Source organism: Cetorhinus maximus, chromosome 6, assembly GCF_964194155.1.
Source record: "Cetorhinus maximus chromosome 6, sCetMax3.hap1.1, whole genome shotgun sequence".
NCBI lineage: Eukaryota > Metazoa > Chordata > Chondrichthyes > Lamniformes > Cetorhinidae > Cetorhinus > Cetorhinus maximus.
Window position 1 is genome coordinate 75,666,115 of NC_135884.1, and position 15,914 is coordinate 75,682,028.

The following is a 15,914-nucleotide window of genomic DNA, read 5'->3' on the forward strand; positions in this document are numbered from 1 at the left end:
AAGAGACTACCAGAAGTAGTCGTTTCTGATAATGGCACGGCATTTATAAGTGCTGAGCTTCAACGGTTTATCAGCCTCAACGGTATCACTCATGTAAAAATTTCACCGTACCACTGTTCCTCAAATGGATTGGCCGAAAGGGTGGTTCAAACATTCAAGGCAGGCATGAAGAAGCTAACTGGAGATTCCTTAGCAACCAAGCTAGCACGCTTTCTTTTCCATTATAGGACAACCCCTCACACAACAACAGGTGTCACACCTGCAGAATTATTGATGAAATGCCGTCTCAGGATGAGATTGAGCTTAATAATGCCGAATTTAGAGGGGAAGGTGGAAAGGAGTCAGGGAAGCCAGAAAACTAGACACGACTGACAGTCGTGAGAGGAAATTTACCGCGGGAGAGACTGTATAGGTGAAAAACTTTGGAGAAGGACCAAATTGGTTACCGGGTGAAATCAGTGCAGTGACTGGACCTCTATTCTTACCACATGGAGGTGGGAGGCCGTGTCACACGGAAACATGCGGATCATCTAAGGAAGAGAGAAACAAATCACCAAGAATTGATTCCGCCAGTGTTTCCTGTTGAGGATACTTAGCCCAGTTCAGACATGTCTGATGTTCCTCTAAAAGTTGAGGATACAGAACTGCAAGTGCCCACCAAAGCACCTGATGTTCAGGCAACTCCAGAAAAGGCGGTTCCTGACAAAGCATCTGAAGTCGTAGAAGCTGAGACGCTCTACATGCATAAGGAAACCCCCAGAAAGACTGAATTTGTAAATTACTTACCAGTGTAAATATTTTGCTGTCTTGAGAAAATTGTACTTGTAAATATAAAACGTATATCCGAGTGAAGGGGGAGGGATGTGGTAATTATGGTTTTATTTGATGTGTAATATACCTTTAAGAAGAATGCTTGTTAAGGAAGATCACATGATCTTTAGTGCCCAATAGGAGAGTAGCGCGGGCTACCTCAGTAGTTAGTAGTGTAGAGATAGATTTTGAAGTGAAAGCACACATGTAGTTGCTGCTGAGTACCTTTGTAAATAAACTAGAAGTTCTCCACCAAATAAGTGTCTGCTGATCAACTCTATTAATAGTACCAACTTGGCCACCTCACACAACATGAACCTTCCCTGAAATGCCTCCAATGCAAGTAAATCCCTCCTTAAGTAAGGAGACCAAAACAGTTCATAGTACACTAAGTACAGTCCCACTAATGCCCTGTACAGTTGTAGTAAGACTTTTCAACTTATGCTCCATCCCCCTTGCAATAAAGGCCAACATTCAGTCTGCCTTCCTAATTGCTTATTGTACCTGTATACCAGCTTTTTGTGATTCATGTACAAGGACACCTGGATCCCTCTGTACCACAACATTCTGCAGTCTCTCTCCACTTAAATGATATTCTGCTTTTTGCTCTTCCTGCCAAAGTGGACAGCCCAATATTTTCCCACACTATGCTCCATCTGCCAAACTTTTTACCCACTTATTTAACTTATCTATATCCCCTAGCAGACTCTTTGTACCCTCCTCACAACTTGTTTTCTTATCAATCTTTGTATCGTTAGCAAATTTGGCTGCAGTACGCTTGGTCCCTTCATCAAAATCATTAATATAGATTGTAACTAGTAGAGGTTGCAGCATTGATTTCTGTGGCACCCCACTGTTACAGTTTACCAAACTGACAGTGGCCCATTTTTCCTTGCTCTCTTTCCTGTTAGTTAGCCAATCCATGCTAATATATTACCCCCAACACCATGAGCTCTTATCTTGTGTAGTAATCTTTTATGTGACACTTTATTGAATGCCTTTTGGAAACCCAAATACACTGCATCTGCTGGTTCCCCTTTATCAACTCTGTTGTTACATCCTCAACGAACTCTAATAAATTTGACAAACATGATTTCATTTTCATAAAACCATGTTGACTCTGTCTGATTGTATTATGATTTTCTAAATGTCCTGCTACTACCTTCTCAATAATGGATTCAAGCATTTTCCCAAATACAGATGTTAGGCTAACTGGCCTATAGTTTCCTGTTTTCTGTCTCCCTCCTCTCTTCAATAGAAGTGTTAGATTTGTGGTTTTCCAATCTTCTGGGACCTTTACAAACCCTAGGGAATTTTGGAACATTACAACAAATGCATCCACTATCACTGCAACCATTTCTTTTAAGATCCAAGAATGCAGGCCATCAGGTCCAGGGGACTGATTCGTCCTTCATCCTATTAGTCTACCTAGTACTTTTTCTCTAATTATAGTGATTGTCTTAAGTACCTCCCTCCTTTTGCCCCTTGTTTTCAACTATTTTTGGGATGCCTTTTGTGTCTTCTACCTTGAAGAGTGATACAAAATACTTGTTCAAAGTTTCTGCCATTCCCTTGTTTATCATTATTAATTCCCCAATCTCATCCTCTAAGGAGCTACCATTTAGCTTCCTTTTCATATACTTGTGGAATGTTCTACATTCTCACACTGTATGGGTAGAGAAATTTCTGCTAAATTCCCTATTGGATTTATTAGTGACTAACCTATATTTATGTCCCCTAATTTTGATCTTCCCCATAAGTAGATTCATCTTCTCTCTATCTACCTTATCAAACCCCAGTTCTGGTACTATCCTTGTAAACTTTTATTGCACTTTTTCCAGTGCCTCTATATCCTTTCAGTAATATCGGAGATGCAAAAGATCTGACAGGATTCCCCTCCCTCCAGTACTGATGATATATCAACAAATTGTCAGTTGCTCTCAAGTATTTTCAATCAAATCATTCTAAGACGCCGTAATCCAAATATGTTTTGATAAGTATTTTCTATTTTAGTCCTGATTCCGCGTGTCTCCATCAGGTTAATATTGGGCAAAGAAGCTTTGCGTGAATCACAGATAAAGGTTGGGATTGGCAGGTTCAGGTTCATCACTAATTCAGAATTAATTCATCCCACTTGTATGACACTTTTAAGGCTAGCAGCAGCCATCCCCTTCAATGAATGCACACTCCCTTTCATCACATTGAAAAGAAAGATTAGTTTCATGTGCTGTCATTTTCTTTTGTTTTCCATATTCACCACTGTTATGCAGATCCGGAAAATCATGATTGATAAGAAGAGTGGGAAAAGTGCCTTCATAACTCTACTCAAATCCCTGGATGAGGTAAATAGATCACCATTTGTATGGACTTGTCTGTAGCTTGATGGTTTCTTCATAAACAACTTAATGGTGAAGAGCACTGCCATTCCGATCAAACTAAGACCATACCCCAAAATTCATGAAATGGCCTTATCCGACTGTAGGAATGAATAACATCCCAGTGCAAAGATACAGGCTGGGATTTTCCATGCCCGCTAGCACCAGTCGTGTTCGGTGGCGTGAGCAGACAATATGGCGAGAAGACTAAAAATCGGTTTCACGGCGTCGTGAAAACAGTTTGCAATTGCCCGCTCCACCCGCCAATGGTGGGCTGCATTTCCTGCCATCGGGCATTGGGAACCCCATTGTATTACATCTGCATAGCATTATAAGCCTAGCCCGCTGGAATTGTCCCCACCGATGGATCGTCCGCCCACGTTGGCGTGATTGCATGCGGACATGTTTCACAACATCACATACTAGGCGTGCACTTGGCGGGCTGCACTTGGAGGGGAACTCAGTACACAGTAACGTTACACAGCGCTCGCCTGGGTTGCCTGTTGGACTTCAAGATTGAGGCGTGTTGGGGGTGGCTGCCTGTGGTGGAAGCGCATTTGTGGGGTGGGGGGGGGGTGCGTGCAAGGGTTGCCCTGCATTTGAGGTGACTTCGGGAGTTGGGGATAAGAGTTGCCCTGCAGTTAAGGCGACTTGGGTGGGGAGAGGCAAGGGCTGCCCTGCGGTTGAGGCAACGTGGGGGGATGGGGGCAAGGGCTGCCCTGCGGTTGAGGCGACATGGGGGGGTGGGGGCAAGGGCTGCCCTGCGGTTGAGGTGACATGGGGGGGTGGGGGCAAGGGCTGCCCTGCGGTTGAGGCGACATGAGGGTGTGGGGGCAAGGGCTGCCCTGCGGTTGTGGCGACTTGGGGGGATGGGGGCAAGGGCTGCCCTGTGATTGTGACGACTTAGGGAGATGGGGGCAAGGGCTGCCCTACGATTGTGGCGACTTGGGGGTGTGGGGGCAAGGGCTGCCCTGCGGTTGTGACAACCTGGGGTGGGGGCAAGGGCTGCCTTGTAGTTGAGGCGACTTGGGGGGGTGGGATCAAGGAGCTGCCCTGTGGTTGAGACGACTTGGTGAGGGGAGGGAAGGGCTGCTGTGCAGTTGAAGGTAGTGCACGAGCACATGCGAGATGGGGGGAGGCAGGCTGGACAAGGGAAGCGGCTACACCTTAGGAAAACCTTGTATAAAGTGACCATTCCCCCACAGCTGAGACAGTTCAGGTGCAGTCAAGTTGACATATGTGGAGTCTGGCCACCAGCTTTTCTGCACACTCAAGAAACGCAGAGGCATCAAAGTACCACAAAGTGTTCCAGATCTTTTCACCCCTCGGGCACAGACTGCAAATTAATGGGAGTTTTAGTGGACTGCAGAACAGTTGGACTGGGCATATTGTACAATCTCCTTGCTAAAGCTGGCCATGGAGCAGTCACTGGTGGAGGCGCTCACAGCCTCTTGCAATGTCATCATCCTGGTTTGGACCAGTCCCCTCCATGGTTCAAGCTAACAGTGCAGCCTTGCAGTGTGGGTTAGGAGAATGTCTGTGCCTGAGCTGAGAGCACAGCATGTAATCAATGGGCGAAGCTATGGCCAATCGGTCGGATGGAGTGGGGCGGAGGTGGGTGGGGCTTCGGGCAGCCATGCAGTGCACTTAACTCTGGCCAGCCAAGTAGTGGCCAGCATTCTCCGGGATGTGTTAAGGGGCCTTCAGACTTAACCAAGACAGGATCTTAGTCGTCGGCGGTGGTCCCTTGGAATCGAGGATGACGCCGGTCAGGCTTGGTGAGACTTCAGATGACTGCGGAGCCCAATTCTGGATCCAGATGTTCTTCCCCAGTGAGGCACGTTGTTGCGCAGGGGAATGGAAATCACAGCCCAGGGCTGGCTTCCTTCTCCTTCCTCTGGCACTGCTGTTCCGTCTTGCTGTTCCAAAGTTTAGTTTTTTCTTGTTTTGACCACAGAGATGGTGATCCCGCTGGGTGTGTGAAAGCCGCCATTGCGGCCGGTAGGTAAAACGTCGTTTTATTCGCCTGCTACTGTACTTAGTGCAAATCTCAAAGCTCAAAGTATATGTAGGCTTGAGCATTAACGAGAGCTGTGACAAAGTACTTTATAAATCTTTCTTTGCCACCCTACATGTTGACTTCACCCATTAAAACAATAGGCCCCATCCCTGAAATGCACAGCTTGACAATAATGTCTCTAAACAAGGTGTTGGACTTGGTATGATCAATATTCTGATTTTTTTGAAACTTCTGCACCAAAAGGAGTATTTCTTTATTCATGAGGAAAGAGGGAGATGGGTTAGCCAGACATCATGCACTTAAAGCACATTTTCCATTCATAAGGGAAATGCAGCATTGGCTTATTTGGGGATATGGAGCTGGATGTACTATGTGCAGGGAACTGGAAGCTTGAGCTAACCTTCTATTACTTTGCCTTCACCTGTCAATAGAACAGAAAATGGCAAGAGGTGGGAGGGAATGTTGTCTTATGATGAGGAAAGGATCAGTGGGGTTGGTTATTATCAAAAGATGTCTTAAAGAGGCAGATAGTTCATGTGAAATCCAAGGTGTTGCCAGGTTGAAACCTCGCATTTGAGTACAAATGCCCATCACACTCAGGTAACAGTCAGATCAGGTGTGCTGCAGAGTTTGAATGACTATCTTGCTGTGTTCCTTTTTTTCAGAGATATATTGATGAAGTAGCTAGGACGTACACATGGACCCCAGTGCAAAGTGCTGATTACAGGTAACATATCTGTTGTAATCCATCAGCCTGGGATTGCACACTCTCAGCAGTATTACAGTCACAGTTTACCTGTGGCCTTTCCCCTTTGCCCAGGGAATGTAGCACTTGGAATATTGTTTACTAGGTTTTCACATATAACAATGATGAATGTTGCAGAAATGTCCTGTTCACAGAGGTATGTGTGTGGTATTTCTGAATGTAGCACTTGCCTTTTTTTCTATATGTTTCATTGTCACTGTAACATGGAAAGGTGATATATCAGAGGCAGTGCAAGACTTTAGAACTTTTGTGATCAGGTTGTAAGAGAGACGGTGTTAGAATTAAGAATTGTATAATGAAGGTCAAAGAGTGTTGTGACTGAGTCATATCCTGACAAAACAGTAGTAATCTGCTCTGAAAATAGGATGTGTTATACTAGAAATTCAAATAGGTTATAATGTGGGGTGGTACAAGACAGAAAAATAACAGTTAAGATAATCAGCAGTTTACTTAACTTTGGTACTCTCCATCAATATGATCACTCCATGTATTACCCCTGCCTTTCAATATGCTATCAATGCAATTGCTTCACGGGTAACCTGAGCCCTACACATTTTATCATTGAGGTCACGGATAACCTGGGTCCAACGCTGTCCATCATTGAAATCACTCCATGGGTAATCTGAGTTCTACATTCTTCATCATTAAAATCATACAATGCAGAAGAAGGCCATTCAGCCCATCATGTCTGTGCCAGCACTTTGAAAGAGCTTTTTTAGTCCCACACCTCTGCTGTTTCCCCATAGCCTGCAAATATTCCCCCTTCAAGTCTTTACCCAATTTCCTTTTAAAAGTTACGATTGATGCTTCCACCACCCTTTCAGGCAAGGTATTCCAAACCGCAACTCAATGTGTAAAAAAAATTCTCCTTTTGTCACCTCTGATTCTTTTGCCAATTACCTTAAACCTTTGTCCTCTGGTTACCAATCTTTCTGCCATCGGAAACAGTTTTCCCTTATTTACTATCAAACTTCTCCATGATTTTGAGCACATCTATTAAATCTCTCCTTAACCTTCCCTGCTACAAAGAGAACAATCTCAATTTCTCTTGTCCCTCTACGTTAAGGAAGTATTTCACCCCCAGTGCCATGTCAGTAAATCTCCTCTGCACCCACTTGAAAATTTTGATATTCTTGCTAATGTGAGGTTGCCAGAATTGGTCCCAGTATTCTAGCTGAGGTGAACCAATGTTTTGACAAGCCTTAACTTGCTTGTTTTTGTACTCTATGTTTCTATTTATAAAACCAAGGACCCTATGTGCCTCTTTAACAGCCTTCTCAAATTGTGCTGCCAGCTGCAAAGATGTGTACGTATATACATCCCCAGGTTCCTGTAGCCCTTTAAAATTTAAAATATTGCCTTTCCTCATTCTTCCTATCAATATGCATCACTTCTCACTTCTGTGTTAAATTTCATCTGTCATCTGCCTTCCTATTTCACCAGCCTGTCTGCATCCTTCTGAAGTCTCCGACTATGCTCCTCACAGCTTACTACCTTTCTAAGTTTCAGTAGTTCCCCAGATTCTACACTCTCCACCATTATGATCACTCCATGGATCATTTCATTCCTGCAATCTGCGGAGCATTCTAGAGCCTTGCTCTAAATTATTATTTTAGCTAAAAGAACTTTTAATTCATTGACGCAAATAACATTTTTTTTCAACTAGAGGCATGGCAGGGCAGCTCAGTCCCGTGTTATGTACCGCCTGCAACATGTGGGAAGTCCTAGACACTCCTTGTGCTCTGACCAACCACGTGTGCAGGAAGTGCCACCAGCTGCAGCTACTTGAGCTTCGAGTTTTGGAGCTTAAGCAGCAGCTGGAGGCGCTGAGGTGCATCCGTGAGGCTGAGAATTTCATGGATAGCACGTTTTTAGACGTGGTCACCCAACAGCTTACGAAAGTGCAGACAGAGAGAGAATGGGTGACCATCAGTTAGAAGAAAGGTGTCAGGCAGGTAGTCAGGAAATCCGCAGGGTGCATCTTGCTCGAGAACCATTTTTCTGTGTTCGAAAATGGTGAGAGTGATGGTTCCTCTGGGGAGTGCAGCCACGCTCATGGCACTGTGAGTGGCTCAGCTCTGCACAAGGGAGGAGGAAAAAGAGGGGAAGAGCAATAGTGGTAGGAGACTTGATAGTAAGGGGAACAGGCAGGCGTTTCTGCGGCCGTAGACGTGACTCCAGGATGGTCCCTGGTGCCAGGGTCAAAGATGTCACTGAACGGCTGCAGAGCATTCTAAAGGGGGAGGGAAAACAGACAGAGATCGTGGTACATATTAGTACGAACAACATAGGTAGAAAGAGGGATGAGGTCCTGCAAGCAGAATTTAGGGAGCTAGGAAACAGATTAAAAAACAGGACCTCAAAGGTAGTAACCTCTGGATTACTTCAAGTGGCATGCGCTAGTGAGTATAGAAATAGGAGGTTAGTCCAGATGAACGAGTGGCTAGAGAGATGGTGCAGGAGGGAGGGCTTTAGATTTCTGGGACATTGGAACCGTTTCTGGGGGTGATGGGACCTGTACAAGGCAGATGGGTTGCACCTGAACTGGAATGAGACCAACATCCTTGCGGGGAAGTTTGCTAGTGCTGTTGGGGAGGGTTTAAACTAACTTGGCAAGGGGATGGGATCCTGAGAGGAGGTTCAGCAGGGGGAGATGCACAGCCAAAATTAGAAGAGAGAGCAATTGAGTCTGGAAGGCATAAAAATTATAGGTCAGTTAAGGCTCAAGGGAGTTTGGCAAGGTTGGATGGTATTTATTTTAATGCAAGGAGTCTGACGAATAAGGCAGATGAGTTGAGGACACAAATTAACACATGGAAGTATGATGTCATTGCTGTCACAGAGACATGGTTGAGAGAGGAGCAGGATTGGCAGCTCAATATTCCAGGATATAGGGTCTTCGCACGAGACAGGGAAGGAGGTAAAAGAGGAGGAGGAATCGCAATATTGATCAAGGAATCAATTACAGCAGAAAGGAAGGATGACATCTTAGAAGGCTCCTCAAATGTAGCCGTATGGGTAGAACTGAAAAACAAAAAAGGAGCAATCACATTGCTGGGAGTGTACTATAGGCCCCCAAACAGTCAGAGAGAAATAGAAAAGCAGATATGTAGGCAAATTTCAGAGAAGTGTAAAAATAATAGGGTAGTAATAGCGGGAGATTTCAACTTCCCTAACATTAACTGGGTTAGTCATAGTGTGATAGGTTTAGAGGGAGTGGAATTCTTAAAATGCATGCAGGAGAGCTTTTTAAGCCAGTATGTAGAAGGCCCTAAAAGAGAGGGGGCGGTCCTGGTCTTAATTTGAGGGAATGAAGCCAGGCAAGTGGTAGAGGTATCAGTGGGAGAGCATTTTGCAGATAGTGATCATTACTCCGTTAGATTCAAGGTTGTTATGGAAAAGGACAAGGATGGGCCAGAAATCAGAGTTCTAAATTGGGGGAAGGCCGATTTTAATAAGATCAGATATGATTTGGCCAGAGTGGACTGTGAGCAGTTACTTTTAGGTAAATCTGAGTCTGAGCAGTGGGACTTATTCAAGAAGAAAATAGGGAGAGTACAGGGCCAACATATTCCAGTAAAGACAAAGGGTGGGACCAACAAATCCAGGGAACCCTGGATGTCGAGGGATATACAGGATTGGATAAAGAGAAAAAGGGAGGCTTATGGCAGATACCGAGGGCTCAAAACAGCGGAAGCCCTAGAGGAGTATAGAATGTGGAGGGGGGAACTTAAAAAGGAAATTAGGAGAGCAAAAAGGGGGCATGAAAAAACATTGGCAGGTAAAATAAAGGAAAATCCAAAGTTATTTTACAAGTACATTAAGAGTAAGAGGATAACTAGGGAAAGAGTAGAGCCAATCAAGGACCATAGTGGTAATTTGTGTGTGGCGCCGGAAGACATAGGTAGGGTTCTAAATGAATACTTTGTGTCGATGTTCACAAGTGAGAGGGACAACGTGGGTATGGAAATTAGGCAGAAGGTCTGTGATATAATTAAAGAAATTAGCATAGAAATGGAGGAGGTTCTAAGTGGTCTGGCAGGCTTAAAAGTAGATAAATCTCCTGGCCCAGATGAAATGTATCCCAGGCTGTTGAGTGAGGCAAGGGAGGAGATAGCAGGGGCACTGGCAATAATTTTCAATACCTCTCTGGCCACAGGAGAAGTGCCAGAAGACTGGAGGACAGCCAATGTGGTACCGTTATTCAAGAAGGGAGGAAGGGATAAGCCAGGGAACTACAGGCCAGTCAGTCTAACCTCAGTGATGGGGAAACTATTGGAAGCAATTCTGAGGGGCAGAATTAATCTACACTTGGAAAGGCAGGGATTAATCAAGGACAGTCAACATGGTTTTATTAAGGGGAAGCCATGTATGACCAATTTGATTGAATTTTTCGAAGAGGTGACCAGGTGTGTAGATGAGGGCAATGCATTCAACGTAGTCTACTTGGACTTCAGCAAGACTTTTGATAAGGTCCCGCATGGAAGACTGATAACGAAGGTCAGAGCCCATGGGATCCAAAGCAATTTGGCAAATTGGATCCAGAATTGGCTGAGTGGCAAGAAGCAAAGGGTGATGGTCGAGGGGCGTTTTTGTGACTAGATGCCTGTGTCCAGTGGGGTTCCACAGGGATCGGTGTTGGGTCCCTTGCTGGTTGTGGTATATATAAATGATTAAGACTTGAATATAGGAAAGTTGATCAGTAAGTTCGCAGCTGACATGAAAATTGGTGAGGTGGTAAATAGTGAGGAGGACAGCCTTAGATTGCAGGAGAATTTCGATGGGCGGGTCAGATGGGCTGATCAGTGGCAAATGGAATTTAATCTGGTTAAGTGTGAGGTGATGCATTTGGACAGGACAAACAAGGCAGGGGAATGCACAATGAATGGTAGGACCCTGGGAAGTACCGAGGATCAGAGAGACCTTGGTGTGCATGTCCACCAGTCCCTTCAGGTAGCGGGACAGGTAGGTAAGGTGGTTAAGAAGACATGTGGGATACTTGCCTTTATTAGCCAAGGCATAGAACATAAGAGCAGGGAGGTTATGCTGGAACTGTATAAAACGCTGGTTAGGCCACTGGTAGAGTATTGCGTGCAGTTCTGGAATTTGCATTATAGGAAGGAGAGAGTGCAGAGGAGATTTACCAAGATGTTGCCTGGGCTGGAGAGTTTTAGTTATGAGGAGAGATTGGATAGACTGGTGTTATTTTCCCTGGAGCAGAGGAGATTGAGGGGGGACATGATTGAGGTGTATGAAATTATGAGGGACATAGATAGGGTAGACAGGAAGGAATTTTTCCCCTTGGTGGAGGGATCAATAACCAGGGGGCATAGATTTAAGGTATGGGGCAAGAGGTTTAGAGGGAATGAGAGGAAGAATTTTTTCACCCAGAGGGTGGTGGGAATCTGGAACTTGCTGCCTGAAAGGGTGTTAGAGGCAGAAACCCTCATGATATTTAAGAATTACTTGGATGCGCACTTGCGATGCCATGGCATACAAGGCTATGGGCCTGGTGCTGGAAAATGGGATTAGAATAGTTAGGTACTTGTTTGACCGGTGCAGACATGATAGGCCTTTTTCTGTGCTGTCGACCTCTATGACTCTGGGAAGTTAACACAATTCTTTACTGCACAGTAAGCCCTTTGTTTAATGGAATAATCTACATGGGGAGGTTTAAAAGACGACCTGGTGCCCCAAAACCTGGCACTCAATGATTTGAGCAGAGTTGACCACATTAATTTCTCACATTACCCCACCAAAAGTAATTGGCCAGTTGACTGGGGTGCCACTCACAAATATTAGGTAAGGAACTTTAATTCCAGAATATTCTGAAATACCACGGAACTTGTAAAATTCTCCCCACTTGTTAATCCCTGATCTCAAGTGAAAGTAGCAGTAATTGCTCAGGTCAATTTCAAATGTGATATTGCCTCTTCATTGCCTTTGCAGCCTGGCCCTGGTGTTACCACCATACAGCAAATATTATATCCAAGCAAAGTTGGATGACCAAATCCTTCAAGCTCAGTGTAAGTACCTGTTGTCCAATCTATTTATCCTCTGATCTGACCTTGAACCTGCAGACACCCCAGCTGTCACTGGGCTGTGGAAAACTTTACTGCACTGATAGAAAGCAAGTTTCCCTGATCAGAATTGGGAGTTTAACCAATTACACAGAATTACACAGTCGCCTTTCTGAAATTGGTGAAACTCTGTATTTTGCTAAGCCAAAAAAAAGCAAAGTCAAAACAAAATTAATATATGAATCAGCTGACTAAGAATTAAAAGTCGAGCTCTCCTTTTCTTGCTTTCTTCTAGAATATACAATGATTCTGAAGCAGCAAACCACGCAGAGACTGTGAAAATGTGCATGCTTTTCACTATGTTCTACTTGGGTTTCAGTTTCTTTCTTGCTTTTTTTGTTTTATTCTGTTGTTTTGTTTTCTTTTGTTTTTCTTATACTTTCTCCGGATTGTTTGGACTTGCCTTGTTCTGTTTGCTGAAGCTTTAGAATCATTTGCCCTTGGCTATTGCATGCTAGCCTTGTGTGCAGAGCACCTAGAGCTATCGGTCTAGATGTTTGCAACTGTTTGTTTGCTCTTTTGATATACTTTTATTTTGTCAGTTGCAAGATTCTCAGTATATTTATACACAATATTTTTATTCAAATAGTAATTGAATAAAATATTGTTTGTGACCCCCTTCCTACCCAACCCCTTTTTTTCTGCTTTCTCTCTCTATGATGGATTCACACAGTCCAAAACAACAACAAGGGCAAGTATCTGAATATTGGTCCCCTCCCCCCACCCTCTTTGTTCAGTGCCTATCCCCCACTGTACCCAGCCTGCTTGCCCATTTACCTGCCCGTCTGATCCCTTCTCAAATTCCCTTCCCAACCCTCTTGATGCAATGTCTTGTTATGTCCACAATGGCTTAGAAATTTCCTTTGCATTGCTCTGAATATCTTCCCTCTAGATATCTGCTTCCTATTGTATCGAACTTTAATGTCCTGCTTTCTCTCTCTCCCCTTTCTTTCTTTTTCTTTCTTTCTCTCACTTCCTCACCAACTAACCCACCCCTTCTCAATGATACTGAAGAGATATCAGTGCTGTTTGGACCCCACCCATCCACTTCCTCCCCATTAGCCTGTAACTGGACCCTATGCTCCACCCTTTCAAAACAGAGTTTGATTGTCTCCATGTAATTTAAAGAGTTTGGCCATGTTGGTGCCTTATGAGTGACGTTCAGTAACTGACTACAATCAGTGCAGTGGAAGATGTTGAAAAAATGCAATTGGTAATCAATTAAAACAGTATTTCTAGTCTTAAAAAAGCCTGACTGACCTAATTTTTATTGGCTAGTATTTTGGACTTTCCATGTTCCAGAATGTAAAAATTGTCTGTTTTCTGGGCAACAAAGTGGCTACAACTACTCTCCTGAGATGTGCTTCGACCCTGCAGATCAATCTCTTGATCTTGTCATTTTTAAGAGTTGTGTAGTTTCTTCTCCGCTCCTGTGCTAACAATAATGTGTCTGAGACGCTGCAGGTGTGAGCTACATCCCCCCCTCTCCAGTAGTTCCCAGATAATGTTCCTTTTTATTGCAGATTTTGAATCCTTGTTACCCAGCTCCTTTGAGACCGTGGGACATGTATTCATTGCTCCCAGGTAGCTGTGTGTGTGTGTGCGCGCTTGCCCATTTGCTTCATGCTGTACACTCATTGTTCCATGCATCACCCTGCTGCCCAAATCTGACCATGCCGTGAATCAGTCAACACTCTCCCCACCTTCACCCCCGGACCACTACACACCTCACCCTGAGCTGTGGCTTGTGTTTGCACCTGCTATGTCTGCCTATGGAATGGATATCTATCTCTCTGCTCTGGCATAGTCTCTCCCCTATTATGAAATCACTGCTATATGCACGAGCATTCAGGCTGTAATGACCTTTCCCTGAAGGTTCCTAGCCCTGCATGGCAACCATCTGTGGCAGTATAACTCCCGGCCGTCTGTGTGTTAAAGAATAGGGAACTTTCTGCAGCATGACTCTCCTTCATGTTACTGTCCCATCCTTGTACAGGAGTGACACCCTAGGGGTTTGAGGGTGAGGGCTTGTCACTGTCTCTTTCGCGCCAGTGTCCACTTTACCCTCATGGAATCTGTTTACACTTGGATTTCCTCCTAGGGAATACTGCAAGGATCTTGTCAAGTCAGACAACAACACAGAGTTGTTATTCAATTTTATCAATCTGATGGATAAGAACACTCCTGACTACAAGAACTGTGAGTACAGCAACAGTCTCCAGGGGCAGGACCCCTCAAACCGCCTGTCAGCTCAAGGACACTTCATTTCCTGATTTGGTTATTACATTATTTAGACTTTGTATAAAATGCAGACTTGGTACTGACCCCAGGGGTCTACTTTGTGGTATATTGAGTTTCACTAGCATTCAAAAAAAAGTATAGGATGAAAAACGCTGTCAAAGTTGCCATGAAGTGAATTCTGTTGTGGAGATAAAAGTCTGAAGCTTAAAGGGAAAATGTTTCAAAACGCTGATACTGAATGTGTGGATCAGGTGTGTTCTAATCTTTACAGTTCCTCTAAAACCCTCAAGTGTCTATCTCACTGAAATTTAGGAGGCCACTTTAAATAATGTGATTTTTTATTCGTTGTGCTAGCATGTTGTTACAATCCACATGGAGACCAATAACCTAAAGAACCAAACTTATCAAAAGGCCTTGTCGGAAGAAACCAATGGACAAGATTTCACTTTTATAGGTTGAATTTAACAATCAAACCAAAATCAACATAAACATGAAGTAACAGGCAAATTGTATTCAAGGGAAACTATAAATTACACTTTAATTAACTGATACAACAAAGATAGATCTCACAGATTTACTGGCAGTCCCCATAGCACATATGTGGCACCACGTGCAATCGCAAAGTCCTTCACAACTCTGTCTTCCTCAGGTAAAGGTCAACTCCTTTTCTTCATGCAGAACTTGATCATTGAGACGCCTCTGACAGCAGCTTCAATCCCTCCGAGTTCCACAGATACAGCCATCATCAAAGGAATGCATGTCTTAGCTTAGCTCACTGCAGTCTTGGCAGCAAAGATTCTTCAAAATTGAAGCAGTGGCAATAACTTTATTTCAATATCCCTGCTGCTAAACCCAGTCTTCATGGCCAGAATTTTCTCGTTGGCATGCGGGGGTGGGTCCCACACGCCGACACGTAAAATGACGCGCGGTGACGTTGGGCGAGCGTCCCCGGCGTCATAGCGTACCATCGCGATATTTAGGTGGGCAGGCTCACGATGTTCTCAGATGCGCCCCTTCCATTAATTATTCATGTACTTAAGGCCCTTGAGGCAGCAATTGATTGAAATTTTTCAGGGCCCATGTCATCTTCAGGACGTTGCACGGGCGCAACAGGCAGGCGGATAGGAGACATTTGTATAAACCTCATCCACGGGTGGGATAAGAGGAGTGAGTGGGGTCGTGAGTGGTATCTGTTAGATATTTAATTGTGAAAGTTACAGATACTTGCCTGGAATACTTCAAAACTCATACCAGCTGCTTGGACAGGAGTAAAAGCCTTCAGGTTAGTAAAGATCATGTTTGGGGCCTGCAGCTTTCAGGAAGCCTTCCTTTAGCCTGGGAATGGGAGTTGTGCTCTCCACTGGGGGCACCTCCTCTGAGGAGGAAGGGAGGGCTAGAAGGGGGCGGAGGCCAAGAGCCCACATTCAGCCTCCAGGGAAGCCACCTTTGGGAGGAGAGGCGCAGGCACAAGGGGTGCAGGGCCAACAGGAAGTCCAAGGCAGAAGGGGCCACAGAAGACGCCACTATCCTGCTGCCAGGGTTTACAGGCGGCGAAGCAGCTACCTCAATATGTCTGAGGTGCAGTGCCGAAGGAGGCTCTCTCTCTCAAGAGAGACAGTCAC

General features: G+C 44.6%; 1 protein-coding gene across 3 annotated transcripts in view; it reads left to right on the top strand.

The window, feature by feature from the left end:
• cacna2d2a (calcium channel, voltage-dependent, alpha 2/delta subunit 2a) overlaps positions 1–15,914 on the top strand; it is a 991,061-nt gene that overhangs the window by 870,400 nt on the left and 104,747 nt on the right. For all 3 annotated transcript variants that reach the window (XM_078543862.1, XM_078543864.1, XM_078543863.1), the window contains 5 exons: positions 3,081–3,152; positions 5,871–5,932; positions 11,921–11,997; positions 13,575–13,635; positions 14,153–14,250. In XM_078543862.1, coding sequence (XP_078399988.1) covers positions 3,081–3,152; positions 5,871–5,932; positions 11,921–11,997; positions 13,575–13,635; positions 14,153–14,250 — 370 coding nt within the window. The remainder of the gene's footprint in view (positions 1–3,080; positions 3,153–5,870; positions 5,933–11,920; positions 11,998–13,574; positions 13,636–14,152; positions 14,251–15,914) is intronic.